This window comes from Mauremys mutica, chromosome 8 (assembly GCF_020497125.1).
Source record: "Mauremys mutica isolate MM-2020 ecotype Southern chromosome 8, ASM2049712v1, whole genome shotgun sequence".
NCBI lineage: Eukaryota > Metazoa > Chordata > Testudines > Geoemydidae > Mauremys > Mauremys mutica.
Window position 1 is genome coordinate 73,719,265 of NC_059079.1, and position 27,429 is coordinate 73,746,693.

The 27,429-nt window shown below is 45.6% G+C and overlaps 1 protein-coding gene across 14 annotated transcripts in view; it reads right to left on the bottom strand.

The window, feature by feature from the left end:
- The window catches only part of LOC123375395 (protocadherin alpha-C2-like), a 334,194-nt gene that overhangs the window by 72,913 nt on the left and 233,852 nt on the right, over window positions 1-27,429 (bottom strand). For all 14 annotated transcript variants that reach the window (XM_045026235.1, XM_045026230.1, XM_045026240.1 and 11 more), the window contains 2 exons: window positions 11,248-11,306; window positions 4,413-4,501 (listed from right to left, as the gene is read on the bottom strand). In XM_045026235.1, the coding sequence (XP_044882170.1) occupies window positions 4,413-4,501; window positions 11,248-11,306 (148 nt within the window). The remainder of the gene's footprint in view (window positions 1-4,412; window positions 4,502-11,247; window positions 11,307-27,429) is intronic.

The window sequence follows — 27,429 nt, forward strand, 5'->3', positions numbered from 1 at the left end:
TGAGTATTCTAAACACTGGGATAAAAGTTAAGAGGGAGGTCCTCCTCCCCCTGGCCCTTTTGTGTAAGTTCATCTATAGGGATCTGATCCAGTAGGCGAGCTCAAAATTCACCTACCTCATTGAGCCCCACAGGTGACTAAGGCAGAGAAATGCCTATCTTTCCCCAGTTCATGACTCATTCTGGGGCTTAAGCATCCATATGCCTGGTATGGGGCTACAGTGTGCATGCTCAGAGGCCAAAACATAGGCATTTAGGAACTTTTACTACAAAAATGTAGGCACCAAGTGAGTTTAGGCATCCACAGGGCTCAGGGGCAGCTGAACCGGGGATTTGTGAATCCTGGTGAGGTGAGATTCTGGGATTTAGACACACAAGTCCTTTGGTGAATTTAGCCCCTAAAGCCTAATTTTTCAAAGTTCATAGCATTTTTATATCACTATATATGTTCAAAACAGAATTCCAGTCAACTTCAGTTCCAGCTGTGAGCATTTAGCACTCCTGCAAATCAGCCCCCAGGTGTTTCAAGTTGGGCATTCGGAAATGAACAGTACACCATTAGTAGCCACCTCTGAAAATTCTGGTTTAAGCAACTTGCCCAGCAGCACATAGGAACACCGTGGCAGAGGCAGGGATAGAATGCAGTTCTTCAGCATGGCATTCAGTTGCTTTAATCACATAACCATGCTTTCCCTTCTGGAGTTTCCTGCCTCATGCACTAAACATCTTCCAATATCTGTAACAAATGAAGCAACCATCCTACAGACAACAGCCTCATTGACTACATGGCTCTGATTCATTCCCTGGGCAAGGTCCATCCTGTGCTGTGAATGAGGTGGAATTCCTGTGGAGAAACAGTGCTAATATGGTGGGTGAAAATACTAGCCCCACTGAAGCCAATGGCACATTTCCCATTGACTTCAGTGGAGCCAGGATTTCACTCTGTATCATAATGCATATGCACAAAGAGGCTGAATTAAAGTTGCATGGGCAAATTTAATTCTGGCATTTCCTAGCTTTTGAGTGCTTGACTTGGCAACCTTAACTTTCTTTTAAGTAACAAATTTTGGGATGCAAATGGATCTCCATTATGCAATTTCAAATATCCAGAAGCAATGATTAAAGCAAGTGATCTGCAACATTCAGGGAGATAACAAGTCTACCTATAGACGGTCTAATAATTATAAGTCTACATGTAGACTTATTGAAATGAGAGTTGGATGTCTTCTCTGAAAATCTCAGTCATAATACATAGAAAAACCACTGAGATAAAATATTTACCAAATACACAGAGTAGCACCTTACCTGAGAGGCTGGAAGAGCTCTTTGTCAGGAATATAATATGCTTCATAACTTATTTTTCAAACAAGGAAACCAATTTTTAAAACAACCTCTCTTTAAATGGCATTAAACTATGACACAGGTGGCAGGAATTCCAAAGTGAATCTGATTGTGTATCCTTAACTTAGACCAGTGGGCCTTTTGTTCACCTCAGAGTGAGTTTGGGACAGAGCATAAGCCTTAAATCTGGATTTCATCACTTTTTTGTGTAAGAACCTGTGAAAGGAACAAAAAACAGTGGGCCAAATTTTGCTCTCATCTGCGTAGGTGAAATTCCTACTGAAGTCAGTGGAAGCTTTATCCATGAAGTGACAGCAGGATTTACCCTGAAAAGTATAGAACTGGTGATATACCATGTAGTGTCTTGAGTATAGCTAGGCACTAGAAATTAAGGATTTACTGACTTAACACTTGACTTGTTCATCCTTCTTAGAACATTCCTATGACATCATCTTTTGATGCTCTCATTGATTAACTTCCTGATTCTTTCAGTCTGAAGCATTTTATCCAAGGCTTTTGTGGAGTGCTAAATTAAATGAATGGTTTAGTGACAAACCAATTGGAATTAATCAAGTGAGTAAAACAACTGTATTAAGCGTGTATGTGAGGCAGGATTTGAGGCAGTTTTATACTAATTAGAAGTGGAGAGCTGCAGCTGCTGCATATGTTGATGGAAATAGAGATAATGAGCAGCTAATTTGTGAGTTTATCTGGACACAGGTGTAGCACTGTTCAGATGTAAATAGCATGTCAAGAGCAACTGCATATGTTGTCTCTATCCCGTGTAATTGGCTGAAATGGGTCAAATGTCTAATGAAAAGCATAATTTTGTGTCTTAACCTGATTAAAAATGGCACAAGTCATGAACATGAGCAGTGGAAAGGAGGTAGAACAACTGAAAGAGGAAATGTGTGTGGGAACCCAAAGCTGTAATTATAAACCATTGTGATAAACAACTACTGTATATTTGAAAGTGTAATGTATTAAAGTTATGTGTTAATTTTACCTTTTCTGCTAAATGACACTTCTATATGCATAAACTATTTGTTACTGAAGGCTAATGAAATCCACATCTTCTGTTTACAAATAGTAGGAAGGTCTCATTTATGTTATTTTAGCAGTCATTAAACCCTTAAGGCCAGACAGAAAGGAAACAAAAGATCCTTTCTTGCACAGGAAGAATAGTCATTTGGAAGGATCAAGAAACTTGATCCACAAAAACTGGATTTCAAAACAGTTTGAACTACCCTGGACTTTTAAAGAGGCTGGTTTTCTCAAAAAGCAGAAAGACTTCCTGGGGCTGGAGATACAAGTTCTTACTACCTCTTTACTCATTTGCCTGATCCTGCCCAAACTGTGACTCTGGCTGTGGTAGGAAGAGCAGGTGCTACTTGTCCAATATGCCCCATTACACACAAGTGGGCAGGGAGGGAGCAGAGAGAGGGAATGGGGAGTAATAAGTGTCCTGGTTTTACCTCCTCTCCCCAGCTTATTCCTAAACACAAGTAGCTACCCAGGTACACAGGGTACTTCCTCACAAAATGGAGTGAAGTTACTTACTCCATCTTTGAAGCTGGGAATGCATTTGGACTCTGAGACAATTCATCTCATGGTCTACTCCCGGGGGGCGCAGCTATGGTATGCCCCTTATCCAGGGCAGATCATAAAATGATAATCTAGTCCATAGGAATTAATTTATTTTTTTCCCTGAAAGTTCCTCCTGCCCCTGCAGGAGCCTTAAGGATTCTCCCATATTTAATCAGTCAGCAGGTTAAAAGGTTGTTCTGCGAATTATTTCCAGTTTCATTGTTTGCCATCTGGATGAACCATGTGTATTTTTAGTCTCAAATACAACTTTTAGCTTAACTGTTCAGTAAAATATTTGTAACATAACAATGCAATCTTGTGCATATTTAATCAGCTGAACCATAAAAAGAAATCATAGCAATGTTTAATGTACACATAATATTTCTATTTCTCTCTATCTCTCTGCTTCTCTATCCACAAAGAAATATGAAAGCTATCCAATTATTTTTTAAAGAGCTTTAGCTTCCACACCACATGTTATCACATTTTTCCTTAATACAGTGCTTGGTGTCTGAACTTCTGAGCAGCACCAAATACCATTTCCTAACACTTTGTAGGCATTTTAAATGATGAAATTCTTTATATCCCAAAATGTAATGTGAGAATACATCTATTGCTTTCACTGCAAAAGAACTGAGTGAATTTGCTTATCTCCAGTAATCAACGGGACTCTTTGCTGATTCTTACTGAATTTTGATTTAGTGAGTCAGCAAGTAAATAATGAAAAAAATCAAGAATACATCATCATAAAAGGTATTTTGGTCATTTATTTTCACAAGTGAATAGCAGTTTAGTTAAATGTTTTATGATAACCCTCCATAGCATACTAGTAAATGTACTGCAGTTTAATTTATTAAAGGAATGAACACTTAGTAATAAGAAACCTGACTACCTGACAGCAGGATAAGACCTGTCGGTATTTAAAAACAATTACTGAGTTTGCAAAATAGTGTTTCACTATTTTGCAATACAGAATTGGTGAGGTTCTGTTTTACTTATTCCATCCCCAATTGAGCGGCAATTTTTGCAAAATTGGTAGCTTTGATGACCATTAGAAAAGGAGGATAAATTAAAACCCTAAACCCAAATACTCCCAAACTTTTGGGAAATGTGGATCTGGATCCACACCTCACAACTAGGCCTTCTTCTCTAGTGAACCATACCAAATTCCTGGGTCTGACCTCCCCAAAACACTCGATAAGTTCAGGTGTGGATCCAAATTTTGAGGCTTGATTCCATCTCTAGTATGCACCTGCTAGTGAATAAAGGAAAAAGGTTTCTTTGCTTTATTTATTACCGTCTATCTTATTTATATTCAAGAGAGTGTTTCATAGGGACTTAATTCAGAGACACAAAGTAGAAAGAAAGTTAAGAATGATCCAATGGGAAGTGTGTTTCAAATAACAATCATTCCTCTCTTTAAGGGAATAGAGCCATCACATCTCCCAATATCCCATTAATAGATGTCAGTACTCTGATCCTAACCTGGTGTTGCACTGGATACTGTTGGCCACAGCTGTTCAGGTCCTCCTGGCCCTCCTCGTAAGACTCCTGCATCCTCCATGTGCACAGCACTGAATAAACAAGAATACTGATTAAATTACATAGTTCCCATCTGACCTGTTTTTGTTCAACATTCCATTTTCTGGCTATTTCTCCAAAGTCACAGTTGTTCTTTGTTGCACCAGGGCTAATGCAACATTGCATCATGCTAGCAGATTCTGCTAATGCATTATTAAAGCATCTATCATGTCAATCCTGCAAGAACTGCAAAAATTGTCTTTGGTTATTATTTGAATGCTGCAACATAATTCCATGCAGTTCATATCAGACACAGATATTATCTCTAGAGGATGTGAAATCACTAACACTGCAGGGAAGTCACCTAGCCCCAGATTCTCAAAGGTATTTCGGTGCCTAACTTCCACTGAAATAGAAGTTAGGTGCCTAAATACCTCTGAGGACCTGGGCCCTAATCCATATCATGTTTGTGATGTCTTAGCAGTGGAGTAAATAATGAAAGTCAGTTCTGGGCTTCTTTCAGCATGCTATTATCAGCCGCTCTTCTACAGCAAATATCCCAATGCAATTTATAGTACCCGATGCTGATTAGCTTATGCTTTTGGCAAACACTTTTGAAGGGAGAAATTAGGTGTCACAAACTACAGTAACCATGTAATATCAAGTTTTATACAGTGTCAAATGATGAGCAGTCTGCCATGAGACCAGCACATTTAATTGTTGCACATTGTCTAGCCCTGAACTCATAAGGAGATGATGAGGGGGGGGAGAGAAAATAGATGTCTGATATCTTAAAATGCAAAAAAGTAGATAGTCATTTTTAAAATGAGCTCACCCTCTTCACTTATCATGCAAGTTACTTCAGGCAAAATCCTGAAGTATCTCCTGTTCCACCTATATACAGGCAAGGTTCCCACTGATTTCAAGCGGTGTTCTATTTCAGTTTGGACCAAGAGAAGTTTCTAAAACGTGGTCAATTAATTTCTCAGGGTTAATGGGCAAGATTTTTTAAACTGGGAGCTCAATAATGCAAGATTGTAATTCATCTTGTTACTTTCTAAATGATTTTGATCTGTATGCTATTTAAACTTGATTTAACTAAGGAAAATCAACATTCATATTGATTAAAAAAGGTATTTTTTTAGTTAAAAGGGCATTTCAAATATTGTATGTACAGTTATTTTACTTTGTATTTGCTGTAATAGTCTCCAGAGAAACATGAAAATACATTTTAATTCACTCAAATCTATGTCTTTTTGTATTCAGCAAATGATTTTCCCTCTGAGTTTGTAATGCCACTTGAAATTACCATGGCCTTTTTACTTATTTCTAAATTTGTTATCCGGTCTTATTGATAAGGTCAGAATAGATCTGAGAATAAGACTGGTTAGTTAATTTGCTAAAGCACAGAGAGCAAAGATCTTATTTTATCTAGGTCCTACACAAACAGCATTATTTTACTCCTTTTTAAATTTATTGAGGACCAAATTAAAGTAAGGCAAATTTGGGGATCTAAGGCTGAGATTTCTAAAGGACTCTAAGGCCTGGTCCACACTAGGACTTTAATTCGAATTTAGCAGCGTTAATTCGAATTAACCGTGCACCCGTCCACACCAGGAAGCCATTTAATTCGACCTAGAGGGCTCTTTAGTTCGAATTCGGTACTCCACCCCAACGAGGGGAGTAGCGCTAAATTCGACATGGCTATGTCGAATTAGGCTAGGTGTGGATGCAAATCGAACTTACTAGCTCCGGGAGCTATCCCACAGTGCACCACTGTGTTGACGCTCTGGACAGCAGTCCGAGCTCAGATGTTCTGATCAGCCATACAGGAAAAGCCCCGGGAAAATTTGAATTCCTTTTCCTGTCTGGCCAGTTTGAATCTCATTTCCTGTGTGGACATCATGGCGAGCTCAGCAGCACTGGCAGCGATGCAGAGCTCTCCAGCAGAGGAGTCCATGCAATCTCAGAGTAGAAAGAGGGCCCCAGCATGGACTGACCGGGAAGTCTTGGATCTGATCGCTGTGTGGGGCGATGAGTCTGTGCTTTCGGAGCTGCACTCCAAAAAACGGAATGCAAAGACCTACGAGAAGGTCTCCAAAGCCATGGCACTCAGAGGATACAGCCGGGATGCAACGCAGTGCCGCGTGAAAATCAAGGACCTGAGACAAGGCTACCAAAAAATCAAAGCGGCAAACGGACGCTCCGGAGCCCAGGCCCAGACATGCCGCTTCTACGAGGCACTGCATGCCATTCTCGGTGGGTCTGCCACCACTGCCCCACCAGTGACCGTGGACTCTGAGGATGGGATAGTGTCGAGGGGCAGTTTCTCGGCGATGTTCGCCGATGGGGAAGATGAGGAAGGGTTTGTGGAGGACGAGGCAGGCGACAGCGGTTACAATACTGCTTTCCCCGACAGCCAGGATCTCTTCATCACCCTCACAGAGATCCCCTACCAACCCTCCCCGGCCGTTAACCCGGACTCCGAATCAGGGGAAGGATCAGTCGGTAAGTGCTATAAACATGTAAACATTTATTTCTTAACAAAACAGGAATAAAAACTATATAAAAAGAAGGTCAATGCATATAGGTATCGAACAAAAATCCTCTTGGGACAGTTCAACGAAGCTCTCTGAGAGGTACTCGAAAAGCCTCCTTAGGAGGTTCCTGGGGAGAGGTGCCTTGTTGGGTGCTCCATGGAAGTACACTCTTCCGCGCCAGGCCATCAGGAGGTATAATGGGAGCATCGCCTCGACCAGCATGGCAGCATAGGGCCCTGGTCTGTGCAGGGATTCACGCAGCATTCGCTCTCTGTTTGTCCTGGAGACCCGCCTCAGGGTGATCTCGCTCGGCGACTGCTGCATCTAATTAGGGGAATTACTTTAATGTTACTATTGTGAATGCTTGACTTTTCCTTTGCATAACAATGACCGTCGTTTAACAGCCATGTGTTGTAGGCTGCAGAGGAAAAGCATACAGGGATCTTTCCCGGGGACAGCCGCAAGGGGCTGGAACAGGGTCAGACTTTATGCTTTCCAGATTGCCTGCAGCAGGAGGGCCCTGCTATCCATTAACTGTTAAGCAGCCTAAAGTTTCCGGCTTACCAGGCCTGGCTGCTACACGGATTCTGCTGTCCTGCCCCGCTTGTCCGATCTCCAGTGCAAGACCCCAGGCAATGAAAGCGAATGCCGAAAATTCGAACTTGTCCTGAGAGCACATGAGATTAGGTGCCCTGTATGGTCTTGTTCACAGAAACTGAGTAGACTGTGTTCAGTGTTCGCAAACATGTATCTTTGGAAGGAAATCACTTCCTTTTTCCCATCACACAGCTGCGGCTCTTTCCCGAACTGCCCCAGCATCCCCCTCACAGAGGCTGGCGCAGATTAGGCAGCGAAAGAAAAAGACTCGGGACGAGATGTTCTCTGAACTGATGGCCATCTCCAGAGCCGAGGCAGCACAGCAGAGCCAGTGGAGGGAGACCCTCTCTCAGCAGCAGCGCTCACACAGCGAACGGGAGGACAGGTGGCGGCAGGAAGACCAGCAGGCGACTCAAACGCTGCTTGGACTAATGAGGGAGCAAACGGACACGCTCCGGCGCCTTGTGGATGTTCTGCAGGACTGCAGGCAGGAGCAGAGAGCCCCCCTGAACTGTATCTGCAACCGCCCTCCCACGCCACAAAGTCCTGTCCCCCCCTCACCCAAAATCACAAGAAGGAGGGGCGCTAGGGGCCGTGAAAACTGTCACTCCACCCCAGCAGAGCGCTCATGTACCAAACAGCTCTCATTCCCTAAAGTATGAGAATTGCTTGCCTTCCTGGCTCACCCGATCCCAAATCCCAGTTTCATCCCCCAACTGTGTAGTTGAGTATTAAAAATAGTTTGCTGTTCATTACTGTTTCCGTCATGTTTCTTTGCAGAAGACTTTGTGTGAAGGGTGGGGGAGGGGTTTGTTAATTGCATAGGACAGCCACCATTAACAGGGTACAGACATGGGGGCAGGATCAACAGCAGGTCACACACAGAGTGCAGTCACTAGGCACCCGGGTCACTGTGCGAGGTGTCTGCTGCCCCAGGTCAGTCTGGGAGGTGTATGTTGCCCCAGGGTCCGAGCGCCTGGCATCCACAAATGGCAAGGCAGGCTGCCCTTACCATGCCCTTCCACCCTAGCCATGAACCTCTCCGATGCCCTGAGCCCCAGCCAGAGCCATCATCCACCCACACCTACTCACCCTTCCCACACACCCCTCACCCCTTCCTGCAAACCCACCCCTTCCTGCACACCCTCCGGTAACCGTCCTCCCCCCAGAGACCGCTGTAGGAGCAGGAGCCTGTCAGTCCTCGAATGTAGAAGCAGTATGTACATCACTGCACACCGTACCCACCACAGTCTGCGTCCCTGTTGTAACCCTTGAACGAGAATTCGTTAGTAAAGAAAACTTTGTTAATTAAAAATGTTCCAATAACTTTATTTTTAAACGTTTGTTGGAAGGGGGGAAACCTGGTGAACGGGGTATGTAACCGCTGAAAAAAGACAATAGTAACTGAAACAGGGGCAGGTTCAGCTTCTCTGTAAAGAGACTGGACAGTCATAGGTTACCCTGCTCTCTGAGGAACCTAGCTTTCAAAGCCTCCCGAATGCACAGCGCTTCCCGCTGGGCTCTTCTAATCGCACGGGTGTCTGGCTGAGCGTAATCAGCAGCCATGCGATTTGCCTTAACCTCCCATCCCGCCATAAAGGTCTCCCCCTTGCTCTCACAGAGATTGTGGAGCACACAGCAAGCTGCAATAACAATGGGGATATTGGTTTCGCTGAGATCCGAGCGAGTGAGTAAGCGCCTCCATCTCCCCTTGAGACGTCCGAAAGCACACTCCACCACCATTCTGCACTTGCTCAGCCGGTAGTTGAAGAGCTCCTTGTCACTGTCCAGGGCGCCTGTATAGGGCTTCATGAGCCAGGGCATTAGCGGGTAGGCTGGGTCCCTGAGGATCACTGTAGGCATCTCCACATCCCCAACACTTACTTTGTGGTCCGGGAAGAAACTACCTTCCTGCAGGCATCTAAACAGACCAGAGTTCCTGAACACACGCGCGTCATGAACCTTGCCCGGCCACCCGACGTAGATGTTGGTAAAACGTCCCTTATGGTCCACCAGTGCTTGCAGCACCATTGAAAAGTAGCCCTTTCGGTTAATATACTGGCTGGCCTGGTGGGCCGGTCCCAGGATAGGGATGTGAGTGCCATCTATAGCCCCACCGCAGTTTGGGAATCCCATCGCGGCGAAGCCATCTATGACGACCTGGACGTTTCCCAGGGTCACCACCTTTGAGAGCAGTAGGTCAACGATTGCGTGGGCTACTTGCATCACAGCAACCCCCACGGTAGATTTGCCCATGCCAAAGTGGCTCGCTACTGACCGGTAGCTGTCTGGCGTTGCAAGTTTCCAGAGGGCTATGGCCACTCGCTTCTGCACACTCAGGGCTGCTCGCATCCGGGTGTCCTGGCGCTTCAGGGCAGGGGCCAGCAAGTCACACAGCTCAAGGAAAGTGCCCTTACGCATCCTGAAGTTTCGAAGCCACTGTGATTCATCCCAGACCTGCAGCACTATGCGGTCCCACCAGTCCGTGCTTGTTTCCCGGGCCCAGAATCGCCGTCCCATAGCATGAACGTGACCCATTGCCACCATGATCTCCACGGCGCGGCGTACCATGCTTTGTGAGAGGTCTCTGCCACTCTGACACTTCACGTCCTCACCGCGCTGCCGGAGCCTCCTCGCCCGATTTCTCAGCAGCTGACTGTGGAAGAGGTGTTCGATAAGGTGCGAGGAGTTGACAACGGCCATAAGTGCAGCGATGATCGCAGCGGGCTCCATGCTCGCAGTGCTGTGGCGTCCGCGCTGTCACTGACCAGAAAAGTGCGCGAACAGAGTTCCCGCTGGCGCTTTCAAGGAGAGAGGGCGGGAGTGACGGTTGAATGATGACAGTTACCCAAAACCACCCTCGACACATTTTTCCCCCAGAAGGCATTGGGGGCTCTACCCAGCATTCCAATGGGAAGCGGGGACTGCGGGAACTGTGGGATAGCTGCCCAGAATGCACCGCTTCCAATGTCGACGCTTGCCCCGTTAGTGTGGACTCACAAATTCGAATTAGTGTCCTTAGTGTGGATACACAAATTCGAATTCATCAGGTCGAATCCACAAATTCGACCTAAGTTAAATCGAACTACTCCTGTAGTGTAGACATACCCTAAGATGGGCACCTAACTCATGAAGGTTTCCTTGGAAATCTCGGCCTGATATGCTTGTCAATGCCCTTTTAACTTTTTTAAATACCTTGAATGTACCATGTGGTTAATAAACTGCCTACAGCAGTGGTACACTTTTATGGTAATGAGAGGCAGTGGGATGGAAAACTATTGATGCTGCATACAATCTATTGAAATTCATCAGAGTGGATGATAATAAGAAGTTTTAATGTGAATGAAGAGTGTATAATCAATTAAATAATTCAGTAATTGTAGCAATCAGGCATCGATGGTAAATGTATAAAGAAGCATAAAGTAAACAACATGAATGCATAGACCAAACACTAATATAGTAATGACCAGCATAAAAGGCAACAATTACAGTGAATCAGTAGGACTGGTAGATATAATGCCTCAGAAGCAAAACTTGGGTGCTTCCGTCACAGCATGCAGATCTCACTAGTGTATGTCAGCAGCTGTACAAGACTGAAAGACAGTCTCTGTCACAAAGGGAGAAAGATATAAGCCCTTAAGAAGGGGAAGTACAGTACATACCTTTGTATTCCTGCTCTTAGGGATGCAGAATAACGCCAGTCAGGATTGGGTTGTTTTGGCTGCAGAAACAAAAGAGAACAAAATCTGTATTAATTTGTATTAAAACATTTTAAAATCTATGCAGCTGAATACAGGCTCTTCTCCAGAGATTCTAAACATTTTCACAGCTATTGTCAAATGCCTCCATAGAGCTATTTATATTTTTTATGCATTCAGAGCTGCCAAATCTCCCAGGAAATCAGACACTTTTGTATGAGTGCACTTAGGTCACTGAATATGGAGTTAAATGTTTATATACCAAGACTTTGGATCGTGAGGGTTAAAGTGGGGAAGGAGGTTATTTTTGTAAATTGAGGGGCTGCTATTTTGCCCCTGTTCAGAAATATCCTGGCCATAGGAGAAGATGATTATTGCTGGAAAAGAAAAGAAATACTTTGCTGGTTTCCCTGATAAAACTAGGCCACTTCTGCTCTTCCACCTGTACACATACAAAATGCAGCACCACTGTGAAGAATACATTCGGGCTAGTTTGCTTGCTGTGAGTTTTCTGCTGAGGATAGTGGACTGCAGAGGACCGCACTAGATTGTATCAGACTCGCAGACTGCAGCAGGTTTTTACTGAAGGCAGACATGTTCTTTCATAAGACCAAGAGCTGCTACATTTTCCACATTGATAAAAAGGCATAAAAACAGGAAGGAGAGCCATACCCTTCAACCAGTATGTCTCAGCACATGCTGACCTGCTACAGCATGACTTGCTATGTAAGGGTTTCCTGAGAAATTCCTGATTGATTACAAGTTGCTCCAGAAAATGTTAACACTGCTTTTCTTGCTGTGCACTGCATACAATAGCAACATTCATAATAATTTAAAATTATAGGCAACATTTTCAAATGAGGGTGCCTAAATTAGGCACCTAAATATTTAAGCAGCTAAGCGACTTAATTTTCAGAGGTGCTGAGCATTGATTTCAATTGTAGCTGTAGGTGGCTCAGCACATCTAAATATTGTGACACTTTTTAGGTGGCTAATTGTGCATGTAGGTGTCTAATGTTAGGCATCCAAGTTTGAAAATGTTATAGACATAATGGATTATATGCACACTTGATATGTCTTGTACACAGAGCCGCCCCAAACAAAAAAAGAGCCACCTGAACTGCCGAAGCAAAAAAAAAAGATGCTCGGACTTCCGAAGCAAAAAAAAAGGCGCCCGGACTGTGCCACCCCAAGAATGGACGGAATGCCGCCCCTTAAGCAGGTGCTGCCCCAGGTATGTGCTTCCTCCGCTGGTGCCTGGAGCCGGCTCTGCTTGTACATTGGCAAATACACAAATAATACATGATAGTAATGGTATAAGTCTACTGAAGTCATTGGAGGTAGACCAGAAGTGAATTTGGCCCCATTACTTTTAAAAATGTGTTGAATACCCTAAATTATTTAAAGCCAGCTTTGTCTTTGCCCCTGGGATTCACAGTATGCTCTTCTCTAGATCAATAAGTTTTATACAAATAAAGATATAGCAATAATAATATGCGCCATCTTTCTATCTGGCTATCTCAATATTTATAAGGCCCCCATCACTATCTGAGTTTGAGGTGCTATTTGGTACTGTGCATTGTAGCATTCTTCACATCCTGATATACACAAAAGAGAAATTCCACCCATTGCAACAAAATATTAAACATCTTTGCTAGCAACTACCTTCACATTTAAACCCAGATTCTCTGTGCCCAGTTTCTGCTGGGCTTAGTTGTGAAAAAGACAATTATGGCTCCAAGATTCTCTGATTGTTTCTGATCTGGCCCTGGCCCTAGCCCCACTCGACTTTAAAGAAAAAAATTAGGACTATTCTAAACTTGGCCAGCTGGTAGTGGTCCTCAAGGAACCATCCAACCTCTAAGGACTATCAGAAAACAACACACTCTTATCACACCTTTCCCTTCATCCTGACATGCCTCCTACACCAAGACGGCAGGTGTGCAGATACAGGAGCTGGCTATCCTGACTTTTCTTCTGTTATGGACTCCCATACACCAAGGGAATTCTCAGCTCAGAAGACAGAGTCAATTTCCACTCTTTCTGCACCAGGAATGCACCAGGAGTCAAAGAATCATAGACTTTAAGGTCAGAAGGGACCATTATGATAATCTAGTCTGACCTCTTGCACAATGCAGGCCACAGAATCTCACCCACCCACTCCTGTATCAAACCTGTGTCTGAGCCATTGAAGTCCTCAAATCATGGTTTAAAGACTTCAAGGTGCAGAGAATCCTCCAGCAAGTGACCTGTGCCCCATGCTGCAGAGGAAGGCGAAAAACCTCCAGGGCCTCTGCCAATCTGCCCTGGAGGAAAATTCCTTCCCGACCCCAAATATGGTGATCAGCTAAACCCTGAGCATGTGGGCAAGACTCACCTACCAGACACCCAAGAAAGAATTCTCTGTAGTAACTCAGATCCCACCCCATTGCAAGCCATTGAGCATATTTACCGCTAATATAAAAGACCAATTAATTGCCAAAAAAGACAGTTACTCACCTTTGTAACTGTTGTTCTTCGAGATGTGTTGCTCATATCCATTCCAATTAGGTGTGCGCGTGCCGCATGCACGTTCGTCGGAAGATTTTTACCCTAGCAACACTCGGTGGGTCGGCTGGGCGCCCCCTGGAGTGGTGCTGCTATGGCACCGGATATATACCCCTGCCGACCCATCCGCCCCTCAGTTCCTTCTTGCCAGCTACTCCGACAGAGGGGAAGGAGGGCGGGTTTGGAATGGATATGAGCCACACATCTCGAAGAACAACAGTTACAAAGGTGAGTAACCGTCTTTTCTTCTTCGAGTGCTTGCTCATATCGATTCCAATTAGGTGATTCCCAAGCCTTACCTAGGCGGTGGGGTCGGAGTGAAATGTTGCAGAGTGCAAAACTGCTGAGCCAAAGGCTGCATCATCTCTGGACTGTTGAACCAGAGCATAATGTGAAGCAAAGGTGTGGACCGAAGACCAGGTAGCTGCCCGACATATCTCCTGGATAGGTACATGAGCCAGGAAGGCGGCAGATGAAGCCTGAGCCCTGGTAGAGTGTACGGTGAGGTGTCTTGAAGATACATAAGCCAATTCGTAACAAGTACAGATACATGCCGTTACCCACGATGAGAGCCTCTGGGATGAGACAGGTAGACCCTTCATTCGGTCTGCCACTGCGACGAAGAGCTGGGGCATTTTATGAAATAATTTTGTCCGCTCGATATAAAATGCGAGTGCTCTACGGACGTCCAGGGAGTGCAACTGTTGCTCCCATCGTGATGAGTGTGGCTTCGGGAAGAAGACCAGAAGGAAGATATCCTGGTTGACATGGAATGCCGATACCACTTTAGGGAGGAATGCCGGGTGTGGTCGCAACTGCACCTTGTCCTTGTGGAACACAGTATACGGTGGGTGCACCGTTAGAGCACGAAGCTCGGAAACTCGTCTGGCCGATGTAATGGTTACGAGAAAAGCTGTCTTCCAGGACAGGTATAGCAACGAGCATGTTGCCAACGGCTCAAATGGGGGAGACATAAGTCTGGTTATAACTAGGTTGAGGTCCCATGTTGGGGTGGGGCGTCATACTTGTGGGTATAGGCGCTCCAGGCCCTTGAGAAATCTAGAGACCATAGGGTGTGAGAACACGGAGCGGCCACTCCCCCCTTGGATGGAAGGTAGAGATGGCCGCCAAGTGCACCCCCAATGAAGATACCACCAGGCCCTCCTGTTTGAGAGACCAGAGGTAGTCCAAGATGGTTGGGATCGAGGCCTCAGTGGGGGTGACACACCAGCAGGAGAAACACTTCCATTTGGCCAGATACGTTGACCGGGTGGAAGGCTTCCTGCCACCCAGGAGTTCTTGCTGTACTGAGGCAGAGCAACGCAACTCTGACTGGTTTAGCCATGCAGCAGCCACGCCTTGAGGTGAAGGGCCTGCAGGTCTGGGTGGCGAAGTCTGCCGTGGTCCTGCGTTATGAGGTCTGGGTGGAGTGGCAGGGTAATCGGGTTGGCTAGTGACAGGTCGAGCAACGTGGTGTACCAGTGCTGCCTGGGCCACGCTGGAGCGATCAAGATTAGGTGCGCTCTGTCCCTGCAGAGTTTTAGCAGGACCTTGTGAACCAGCGGGAACGGCAGGAAGGCATAAAGCAGCTGGTTCGTCCACGGCATCAGGAATGCGTCCAAAAGCGACCCCGGTGAGAGGCCTTGGAAGGAGCAGAACATCTGGCATTTCCTGTTCTCGCGGGAAGCAAACAGGTCTATGTGGGGAAATCCCCACCTCTGGAAAACCGAATGAATAACATCTGGGCATATCGACCACTCATGGCAGAGGAATGACCTGCTCAGTCGATCCGCCAGAATGTTCCGAACCCCCGGGACAAAGGATGCTACCAGGTCTATCGAGTGGGCTATGCAAAAGTCCCAGAGTCTGATGGTCTCCTGACAAAGGGGGGAAGTTCGAGTCCCTCCCTGTTTGTTTATATAGTACATGGCCGTTGTGTTGTCCGTAAACACTGAGACACAGCGGCCTCGTAAATGTTGCAGGAACGCCTGGCACGCCAGGTGAACTGCTCTCAGTTCTCGGACATTTATGTGCAGCGTCAGCTCCTGAGGTGACCAGAGGCCTTGCGTACGAAGGCTTCCAAGGCGCGCGCCCCAGCCGAGAGAAGACGCGTCCATCATCAGGGACACTGAGGGCTGAGGCGGATGGAACGGTAGCCCTGCACACACCAGGGAGGGAGTCAGCCACCAGTCTAGAGAGCCTAGAGTGCTCGGGGGAATGGTGACTATTGTATCTATTGAGTCCATGCTCGGGCAGTATACCGAGTTGAGCCAAGTTTGTAACGGACGGAGGTGGAGCCTGGCGTGCTTGGTTACGAACGTGCATGCAGCCATGTGACACAAGAGACCGAGACAAGTGCGAACTGTGGTCGTCGGGAAATTCTGCAGACCGCGGATGATTGTTGCCGTTGCCTGGAACCGCGGCTGTGGTAAGCAGGCCCTGGCGAGATTGGAGTCCAGGGTCGCTCCTATGAAGTCTAACCTCTGTGTGGGAGCCAGAGACGACTTCTCTATATTGATCACCAGGCCTAGACGAGTGAATAGGTCCTTGACGATGCCCACATGCTAGGTGACTTGTGTCTCGGAGATCCCCCAGATGAGCCAATCGTCCAGATACGGAAAAACGTGTATCCGACATCGGCGGAGATATGCGTTGACCACGGCCATGCACTTCGTGAATACCCTTGGGGCTGTGGAAAGGCCGAAGGGCAGGACCGTGAACTGGAAGTGTTGACGGTCGGCTACAAAGCGGAGGTACCTCCTGTGCGCAGGAAAAATGGCGATATGAAAATATGCGTCCTTCATATCGAGGGCAGCATACCAATCTCCAGGACCCAAGGACGGGATAATGGTCCCCAGGGATACCATGCGGAACTTCAACTTCATCATAAACTGGTTGAGTCCTCACAGGTCTAGGATAGGTCTGAGACCTCCCTTTGACTTGGGGATTAGGAAATAACGGGAGTAAAACCCCTTGTCTTTTTCGTTCTTCGGCACCTCCTCTATAGCCCCCATGGCGAGGAGCAACCGCACCTCTTGCAAGAGGAATTGCTTGTGAAAGGGGACCCTGAAGAGGGACGGGGTGGGAGGGTGGGGTTGAAACAAATTGGAGGTGGTATCCATATTCCACCATGCGTAGGACCCAGAGATCTGAGATTAACTGGGACCACGCCGGGAGGAAGTAGGAGAGACAGTTGGAGAAGGGAGGAGAAGGATCCTGGTCTGTAACTGGTACGCCATCCTCGGGCACACCTTCAAAAGTTAGATTTTGGTCCCGGTGGTGGTTTCGAGGGACCTTGATTTTAGCCCCTTTGGGGTCCTGACTGGCATCTACGCCCACCTCGGCCGCGCCGTCTGTCAAAGTCCTGTCTGTTTCTAGGCTCAAAGTACGGCCGGGGAGGTTGGGGGCGGAAGGACCTGTGTTGGGTCAGTGGCGTGTGCATGCCTAGCGAACGCATTATGACCCTATTGTCCTTCAGGCTTTGCAGCCGAGGGTCATTCTTCTCTGAGAAGAGGCCTTTAACATCAAATGGCAAGTCCTGGATGGTGTACTGCAGCTCAGGCGGGAGGTTGGAAACCTGAAGCCAGGAGATACGCCTCATGGCAACACCTGAGGCCAGAGTCCTGGCTGCTGAGTCAGCTGCATCGAGCGAGGCTTGGAGGGAAGTTCTAGCCACCTTTTTTCCTTCCTCCAAGAAGGCCGCGAACTCCTGGCGGGAATCCTGAGGGATTAGTTCCGTAAATCTCCCCACCTCCGCCCATGTGTTGTAATTATAGCGTCTGAAGAGGGCTTGTTGATTCGCCACCCGGAGCTGTAAGGCACCCACCGAGTACACCTTACGCAGGGCCGGCTCTAGACCCCAGCGCGCCAAGCAGGCGCGTGGGGCGGCCCTTTCCCTGGGGGGCGGCATTTGGCTCCGGTGGACCTGCCGCAGGCATGCCTGCGGGAAGTCCACCGGAGCCCGGGACGAGCGGACCTGCCGCAGGCATGACTGCGGCGGGTCCCCTCTTCCCGCGGCTCCAGTTGAGCTCCCGCAGGCATGCCTGCGGGAGCTCAGCCAGAGCCGCGCGAAGAGGGGACCGGCCGCGGGACCGGGGAAGGGGCGGCGCTGCGCACGGCTGCTTGGGGCAGCCTATTTTCTAGAGCCGCCCCTGACCTTACGGCCGAGCAGGTCCATTTGCCTAGCCTCCTTCGATTTTGGGGCTGCCGCCTGCTGGCCATGGCGTTCTCTCTCATTAACTGACTGAATGACCAGTGAGCAAGGAGGAGGATGGATATACAAATACTCATACCTCTTAGAGGGCACCATATATTTACGCTCAACTGCCCTGGCCGTAGGTGGGACGGAGGCCGGCGATTGCCATATAGTGTCAGCATTGGCCTGGATGGTATGAATAAACAGTAGGGCCACTCTGATGGGAGCATCCGCCGACAGAATGCTCACTACCGAGTCCTCCACCTCTGGGAGCTCCTCCACCTGGAGGTTCATGTTGAGTGCTACCCTCCTGAGGAGGTCCTGGTGGGCCCTCAGGTCGGTTGGAGGAGGGCCCGAGGAGGATGTCCCTGCCACCACCTCGTCGGGAGAAGAGGAAAAGGAGACACCTGGGACGAGAGGGTCCTGCGTGGCCTCTTGCTCCTGAGCAACCTCCTGCTCCAGTGAGACTGGAGAGTCCGGTGGGTGGACTGGAGCTTCCTCCGTACCAGCCGGAGGGGGACGGCTGATCGTCGCCTCTGGCACCCGGTGCTCTGATGGTGCCAAGCGTGTCAGGACTACTGGTGCACCTTGGGCCTGGTGGTACGCCCAAGGCGTCCAGAAGGACCACTGGTGTGGGCCTAGGTCCTGGACCTGTGCCTCTTGGAAGACCCCGGTGGGCACATCGGACTCGCGGTCCTGCGCATAATAGCTGTCCGCACGGGACGACCCTGAAGCGTGTCTGGATGGCCATGGAGGAGCGGAGAGGCCCTGAGCAGAGTCCCTGTCTCTAGCTAGCCTAGCTCTACTCGGCACCGGAGACCGGTACCAGGAGGCATACTGGTACCAGGAGCGAGATCGGGACCTGCGACCGGAACGGTGCCAGGAGGTCGACCGCGATCTCGAGGCTCGGCGTAGGGAGCGGCTACGGGAGTCACGGTGCCGGCAGCTGAAGCGGTGCCGAGAATAGCGGGCCGGCGACCGGGATGCCGACTGGAGCCGCGAGTGCGACCAGTGCCGAAGAGGAGAACGGTGCCGGGACTGCGAGCGGCAACAGGAGCGGGAGCGCAGTCGGGACCTAGAACGTCTGCGGGACCGTGATCTTGAATGGTGCCGGTCTGCTGTGCCGACAGAGGGTGGCCGTATCAAGGCCGGCTTGCCTATAGACTGTATCGCCCACACCAGCGGTGCCGGGGGCGGAGGCAGCGTCGACTCTATCATTGAAATCAGATCCCTCGCCGTTGAGAACGTCTCCGGCGTGGACGGGATAGTAAGCTCTACCACGGGTCTAGCCGGGGAGCTGACAGGCACTGGACTTGACGGCCCTTGTGGGACCGGAATCGACGGTGCCAATGTCGTCGGTGCCGCGGTGGGTGTCGGCGCCAGGCGGTCCAACTTGGACGAGCTTCCTGGCTGTGGTGCAGGTGGCACAGAAGCAGCAGGAGTCTTAGACTTTCTCAACCTCGGGGAGAGGGAGCGGCATCGAAAATGGTGCCGAGGAGCCTTGGCCGTACCGGCGCGGTCCAGTGTCGAGGAGGTGCTTCTGCTCGAAGAGTGACCAGAGCTCGGTGCCGAAGGCGGAGGGGTGAGAGCCGCCTCCACGAGGAGCTGCTTTAGCCTAATGTCCCGCTCCTTTTTTGTTCTTGGCTTAAAAGCCTTGCAAATGTGGCACTTAGCTGTCAGGTGCGATTCTCCGAGGCACTTCAGACAGGAGTCGTGCGGGTCTCCTGTCGGCATTGGCTTGCGGCAGGCCGAGCACGGTTTGAAACCCGGTGAGCCGGGCATGGGCCCCAGCACCGGGTGCGGGGAAGGGGCTATTCCCCAAACCCCTCTTAACTATATTATATTAAATATACTATAAAGTGATAAACTAAGTTGAACTATATAAAAAGTTTTTAACTATATACACAACAAGGAACGAGAGAACTACGAGTAGCTAGGGAAGTGGAGGTCAGCTAAGCCGGACTCCACTGTTCCAACGACCAACACGGGCGGTAAGAAGGAACTGAGGGGCGGATGGGTCGGCAGGGGTATATATCCAGTGCCATAGTGGTGCCACTCCAGGGGGCGCCCAGCCGACCCACCGAGTGTTGCTAGGGTAAAAATCTTCCAGCGAACATGCACGCGGCGCGCGCGCACCTAATTGGAATCGATATGAGCAAGCACTCGAAGAAGAATTAGGCTATCCCATCATACTATCCCCTCCATAAACTTATAAGCTTAGTCTTGAAACCAGATGTCTTTTGCCCCCAGAATCTCTGGTCCTTGGAGTGTCTGATCAAAAAGAGAGAGAAGCAGCATGAGGAATAGAATTCCTCCTATAGTCCTGGCCAAAAAACATATTAAGTTATAGTCATGGCTGAAAACTGAGGAATTCTCAAAGAAGCAGAGAAGAAAATAAAGGCAAAAAAGGAGAGACTGTCTATCATACTGCTACATTAGTTCACAACATTTGGATGGTTTCCTTCTCAACAATAAGGGCTAGAAACTTACTTTATTTACATGAAAGCTTTCATTCTGCAGATTATGAATCTGTCATGGAGGCAGGATAAATTCATCAAGTAGGCTGCATCTGAGCCACAAGCCAGGTGTTTGACACCTTTGATTTATAATTACAACCATGAGGTCAGGCATTCAAAAGGGTTATTGCTCCACCAGATATTCTTGCTGGAAGAGTTTGCAACTGCCATAAAACCTCTATTTTTTCACTGTGTAGGTTGAACAGACTAAAGGTTGATCTGCCATATATTTGGGGTGCATGGTAGATGACCCAAACTGCCAGAGTGTACTGGGACACTGTAGATATATATAGTATACACATCCACATAGATAATCTGGTGTGTATCATAAGGTCTCCAACCTACAGTGGAATGGAGAAGATGTTGTATTTAGTCCTTGTATGGATATTAAAATGCAAAATATAATCTCTGTCTTTAGTGAGAAGTAATGGCGAAGGGCCAGGTCAGATGCGGTAGTTGTTTGGCATTTCACAGGGTTCAGTAACATATCAGCGTAGGGAACAGTAGGGCTCTACCCCTGTATTTAAAAGGCAGAAGGGGGAATTGTCTTTGGCCTACATAGGAGAGTGGGGATGGATATGGGGGCACATGTTAAGCTGGTACTGGAACCTTAAATGCAAATGTTCTGACTGTCAAATATATATGAGTTGTTGAGTTTTTTGTTTAACTATAAATTTGTTTTTTAACTATTCATTTATTTGTCTGGGAATTTCCTTACTTTTTTAAGAACCTTCACAGGTCTGACTCAGCATGGGTATGGGTGGCAGAATCTAGCCCTTAGTTTTTATAACCTTTTTTCTACCACATGGGAGCAAGCAGTGACTCATATGAGAACAAACAGTCTTCTATTTCTTTGGGGTTGCTCTCGCTTGATTTTCTGGACACTGAAGGACTAGGTTTGAACACTGGATGACTTGGAGCTGTCAGGGATCTGCAGGAGACATAGGTTCATCCTGCTTTTATGCCATCATAAGCCAATATCCTGTAACTGGCAACACCTTCTTTGTGGCATTAGTAGTAATAGGCTTCTCCTCTGGTCCTACTATCGGTCCTGCCTCCATAAGTACTCTTTGTCTTTGGTCCCAACAGAGAAGCCAGTTGAAGAGGCATATGACTTCAAAGCAGAATTTTGGGCAGCCAGGGCATGGGAAGTGAGTTTGAGGCATATGTCATAATGATTAATGTTAGTTGTTCAAGTGTGGAAACAGATAAGCCAGCCTATTTCCTATCTGCATTCCACAATGTACCCACAGCTTTATGAATTCTTATGTTCTGTATATCACTACAAGAGGAACTGAATGTTAAAAACAAATCAAATCCAGCATTAACACAGCCAAACTATATGTACAAACAGACTGAAAACCAGCATCATGCTAACAAAGCTAAATATAAATATAGTGATGGGTAAAATCAGATGCTTCAAAGTTTGGATGTTTGGACTGTCCCAAACACAATCCCCCTCCACCAAACAGGCCCTATGAGAGACTAGTACCACTTTCAAGCCCTAGCAAGGTCAAATGGATCAGAGTTTGGTAATGTGATATGGATCTTTTCATTTATAGATCACAAATTCAAATCTGCCCCTGCTGTACAGATAGTGACAGTTGTGGACATCTCAGTGGTGCTTCATGGCCAATGTGAAATTAGTTTGGTGATCTTAGTGCATTCCCCAGTGGACAGTTCACAAAAAATTATTGGCAATTGACAACTGGTATCTTTTGCAGGGCTTGTCACAGGCCCTGTTGAGTGGAGGGAGACTATGTGGTGACAGTCACCGTACTTGATATTGTCTCATTACAAGGAATGATTTGTCTCCTGCGACCCCATTCTGCCATCTTAGATATGAGCTTAGACTGCACTCCTATCCAGTGTCTTTGTGAGGCCACAAGGCAGTGCCACTGGCAACAATCCTTTCTACTCCTCAGTGGTCTTCAAAAAGAAGGGTGTGATGGGAAGCTTTCATCACACATGCAGTAGTAGGAAACAGCCCAAAGCCACTCCCTGTTTCTGCCATCATCAACTTTTCCTGTTTGGTTCGGAGAAAGCAGATAAAATGCAATGACTCCTTCTGAAAAACTGAATGAAAATCTATCCAGGTGTTTTTAATGGTGGACGTCACCACAGTATCTGAGTGTCTCACCATAGTATCTTATGACTCCTAACCCTACTGAGCACATGGGGTATGTCCAGCCATTCAGGGAACCAGAAGCTATACAAAGGGAATAATGTGTCCAGGTATAACCAACCCAAGTTGAAATTCAGATAATGAATGTGAATACATGCTACCAAATGTTTGCAGTCATCCTAAAAAACAAAACATGTTTATGCAAAATTTCACCGACAATGTTTTCAAATAGCATAATGTTGATCCAATTTCACAAACATTTTAGCTGAATTACAAACAAATTTTAATGAAAATTCATTTTGCTTAGTTCTGATATGTTGTCATCTCAAGTATCTGTTGCTTGAATTATCAGATTCATATGCATCTGGGCCTGATTCACTGAAATCAATAAAAGCCCCCCTCCATTAACTACAATGGGTGTTGGCTCAAGCCCTGTTTGTGTGGATCAAACATTTACAAACAGTTAGGAAATGATGAGTGCTAAACACATCCCACTCTACTCCTATATTCACACAAATACTCAGTAGAATAACATACCACTGTCTTATCAAATATATCCACTTTGAAGCAATAAATAAAAGGCCTTTTAAAATCCTAGACCACTTACAGCTCAGTTTCCTTTCTACTGAGAATATGTTGACAGTTGTGGGATTCATGGTGCTATTTCAGATTTCCTACTGTAAAATCTGAGATTGATTATATAAAAATGCTCACACTAAATTCAACATAGAGAATAAACTATTTATAGTCTAGCATTTGTTTATCATTCAGGAAACTAGAATGAAAAGCTAACAAAACAAAATTTAGTATAGAATATTTCGCCCTAACAATGAGCATTTGAATTCCTAACCCTAAGGAAATGAAAATTAAATTAACAGGTCAATGCTTCTTTAAAATATATTTAATGAGTTCTGGTACAGTGAAAAACTGCTTTGTCTGCTTAATGCTAGATGCAAGTTTCTGCCAGCATAGCAGTTACCCTCAGCCTAACAGTTTGACTTCCCTGGAGCACAGAGCACTGACCCTGCATAGCAGAAAAGGAACTCGTGCTGCTTCTAACCAAAAGAACAAACATTTCTATTTAACCTTTCCAATGTCAGCGAGCCCAGAGAATTTCTTAAAGGCTTAAGTCCTTGAACTGAGATTGTAAGATATTCCAACATTAATACCTTTAAAGCCCTTGTGAGAAATCTCTTGGGAAGACTGCTTTGGACAATGCTGTGTGTTTGCTAGACTTAGACACTTCAAAGCACACTTGAATCTAAAGAAATACCAAGATGTGTTTGATTTACTTCAAATGAATAGCACTCTGTCTTTGAAGCAGCCAACTGGGGGTGGTGGGGGAGAGGGAGTAGTACTTCAGTGTGTACAAACAACCACAAAATGAATGAACCACTGGGGTTTATCATTACTAATGTGCAGCTTCAATTTTTCCTTCAAAAGGTACACAATGCTTTATTTATTAACATCAAAGGATCTTACATTTTATTGATCATCCTATGAGTGCACAAAATGGCATCAGAGGGCGGCCAGTGCCCAGAACTGAGTGTATATTTTTCCATCAAGGATTCAGTATGCCAGCTGATAATTAATAATGTGCGACAGTGCATTTTTGCTAAGAATATTGAGTTAGACCAGATGCCAGTCTGATTGTTCGTCCCTGCATTGAAGTGAAAAGGCTGCCATGGTATCCAAGATATAACAAACAGGTTTAGCTACACAGAGGGCATGAACAAGATGGCAAAGATAAAAAGAGAGCAGGGAACAGATATTACCAAGTGTCACTCAGCAATTCAATAGATGTGTGAGAGAAATGGACACTAGAATACATTATTAAAGTTTCAGAATGGTGAGGATAAGTCATTTCTGAAAATGACAGACAGGCAGCAATACCAGGGGCCCAATTGTAGAATAGGATCACTTCCCTCCACACACTCACTGTCCATCCCAGCAGACAGCCATACATGCTGGCTGTAACTTCACAGAGCTCCAACAATGAAACCAAAATATTTTGCACAAACTAATTTTGTCCATATGTAATTATCCTTTGCTGACTGCCCTGGTTATCCAGTAGTGATGATATAGCACCAGACATTCATTCAACCAAGTATCTTGATCCTTGTCTCCAGTGCTGCCAACAATCACTCCACTGCCTGCTAATTTAAAGACTACTCATGCAAGTGCTCATATGTTTGATTTTTACTAAACAAACTTGACTGAGATTGAGATTCTATTTGAGATAACCATATAGACCTGCAAAAGGGCCTAGGAGACAGTGAGCTGAACATTAGCAGAAGCATGAGCTGTCTTGAAGAAAAGAGACATTATCATTTACCAAACCACAACTAACACATTAGTAGAACAGTACAGAAAAACCATATAGGTAGCCACAGAGTTTCAGCTGATGCAAAGAAATCTCTAAACTTAATAGGCCAGTTACATCAATGTAAGTCCACTGATGGAAATGAAGTTACTCCTGACTTGCCTCAGAGTAAGTGAAAGAAGAATCTGTCTCTAATGCTAAATATAAAAAGAACCTGTGACACACACACATCCTGGGGACAGAATTTTTTTATCCCACTGCAGAATTAATATATACAACATTTTAATAATGTGAAACCCAAGAAATATTGTCACTTGTGGTAAATTCCACAGAAAGCCTGAGTAATTGGTGCAGCTTCTTATCATATTATAGTTAATTGATGGTAACATCTGTCCCCAAGTCTTATTAGAAAAAAATATTTCTTTATAGATTGTCCAGTGGTAACAGTTACTTATACATCAACATTGTAAGGTGTCAAGATGCAGTGATCCTTGCTAGTACGCTTTACAGATGATGGGATGGGCCTTTCAAGAATTATACAAATTCACTATTGCTATAAAAACAAGCAAAATATGGTATCTGGCAGGTCTAATAAGACTAACAATGTCCATTAAAACCAGCATATCTTGACACAGTTAATCAGTGGATTGCTTTTAACATGTGTATGTGGAGACTGAGTAATGGGGCAAAATATGTGAATTTGAAAGAGATAATCTGCTAAGAATTATTACCCTGTGAATTCAGTTATATGGCTCCATTGTCTCATGTGCATCTGACAATGACACAGGTTCACTGCATTACAGCACTCTAGCCAATTTTTGTAATGCAAGGCCTTAGGAAATTTCACTTCACTTGTGGCAAATAGTATCTAACAGAATTTCTTCTTTATTTAAGTCTTGCAAAACTAATAAGTAATTGCTTGCACATCTGGATTCTGGTTCTTCACACAACTGAAAATATGTGATAGATATTGTTTCATTCCAACATTAAAAACAGGAGTTAATACATTTGTATTGTGTCTCTCTGCTATTATACACCGACACTGGGATTAGTAAACTGTCTTTGCGTGACCTGCACAGTTCCTCAGAAATTGATAATTCACTACATGCAATAGGACCTATCCCCTAAAGACATGATGGGAATCTATTAAACAAATTTCCGCTGTTTCTACATCTAAACTGAAGTCATTTTCAATTATCATCCATCTGTTTGCACAGAAGCTCTGATCTAAGGAATATTTGGAATCCTTTGATTCTTCCCTTTTCTGCACCATGGCTAGCATGTCACCTTATGATCAACAGATTCTAGATATTTCTAATAAAAATATTTATAATACATATTAAAAATCAGATAACTAATGGTTCATTTGCCCTACTACACTATATATTTGACAGCTATTATGACCTTAGATTGTGAAAATCACATAGTCATCAAAATCATACTATTGAATGACTGGGAAAGAGTAAAATAGCGACATCAATTGTAAATGGAGGAACATTATTTGGTATCAGCATTATTTTAAGAGAAAACTTGTTATTAAATCCTGCACTTCATATCTTTTAAAATTAGAGACAAAATGCACATTTCTTAATAAGAAGAACAAGAAAACATGTCTTGATAAGTCATGTTCTTGTTTTCAAAAGAAAAACATTCTGGCTGATTTGAGAGGGGCAAATAAGCATAAAGATTTGATTAATCTTTCTGTGTAGATACAGAAAAGCAAAGCAACATTCCATTCAAGCACAAGGATACAATCTTTCCCTATGCTTGCATACATTCTACATGTTAATGTACAAGCCACGTGCCTGCCATATTACCACTGCACAAGTAATGTACAGTAAATGCAATATTTTCCTTATACATCAGAATTAAAACAATCTGTCCAGCAGTGAAATCACTATCTTTTCACTCATAGTAAAGTGTTGCTCTGTTCATTTCCAAAATCCATAACATGGGAACGGTATAGAACACTACGAACTGTACACTAGGTCCACGCTGGCTATGTGCTAATAGAAAGCAGTCACTAATTCATCACTGTGGGAAAATATTGCAGAGGTTAATATACTGCTGTCAAACCATAGGTATTAAACAGTTTTCAATAGCAAACCAGCAGGTTACAGGTTGTTGCACTGCAACATCATCACTGGTAAACTGGGTCAACAGCCTAGAAATGTGTCACTGTATTGCCAGACAGGAGAAGAGAAAAAGGCAGCCCCATGCAGTGCAAACATCAAAGTATAGATAACATGACAACTAAAGCACATATACGAAGCAAAATCTATCTTATTAGTGACCTGGCCATGGTAATTTTGTCTGGGCACAGAAGCAATAAATTGTCAAATATTTTAATCACTGTAAAGTGTCATATTGATTCTCAGTATCATCTCATTTCTTCTGCAGCATTCTAACATTAACATTTTAAGATTACATGTGTCATTCC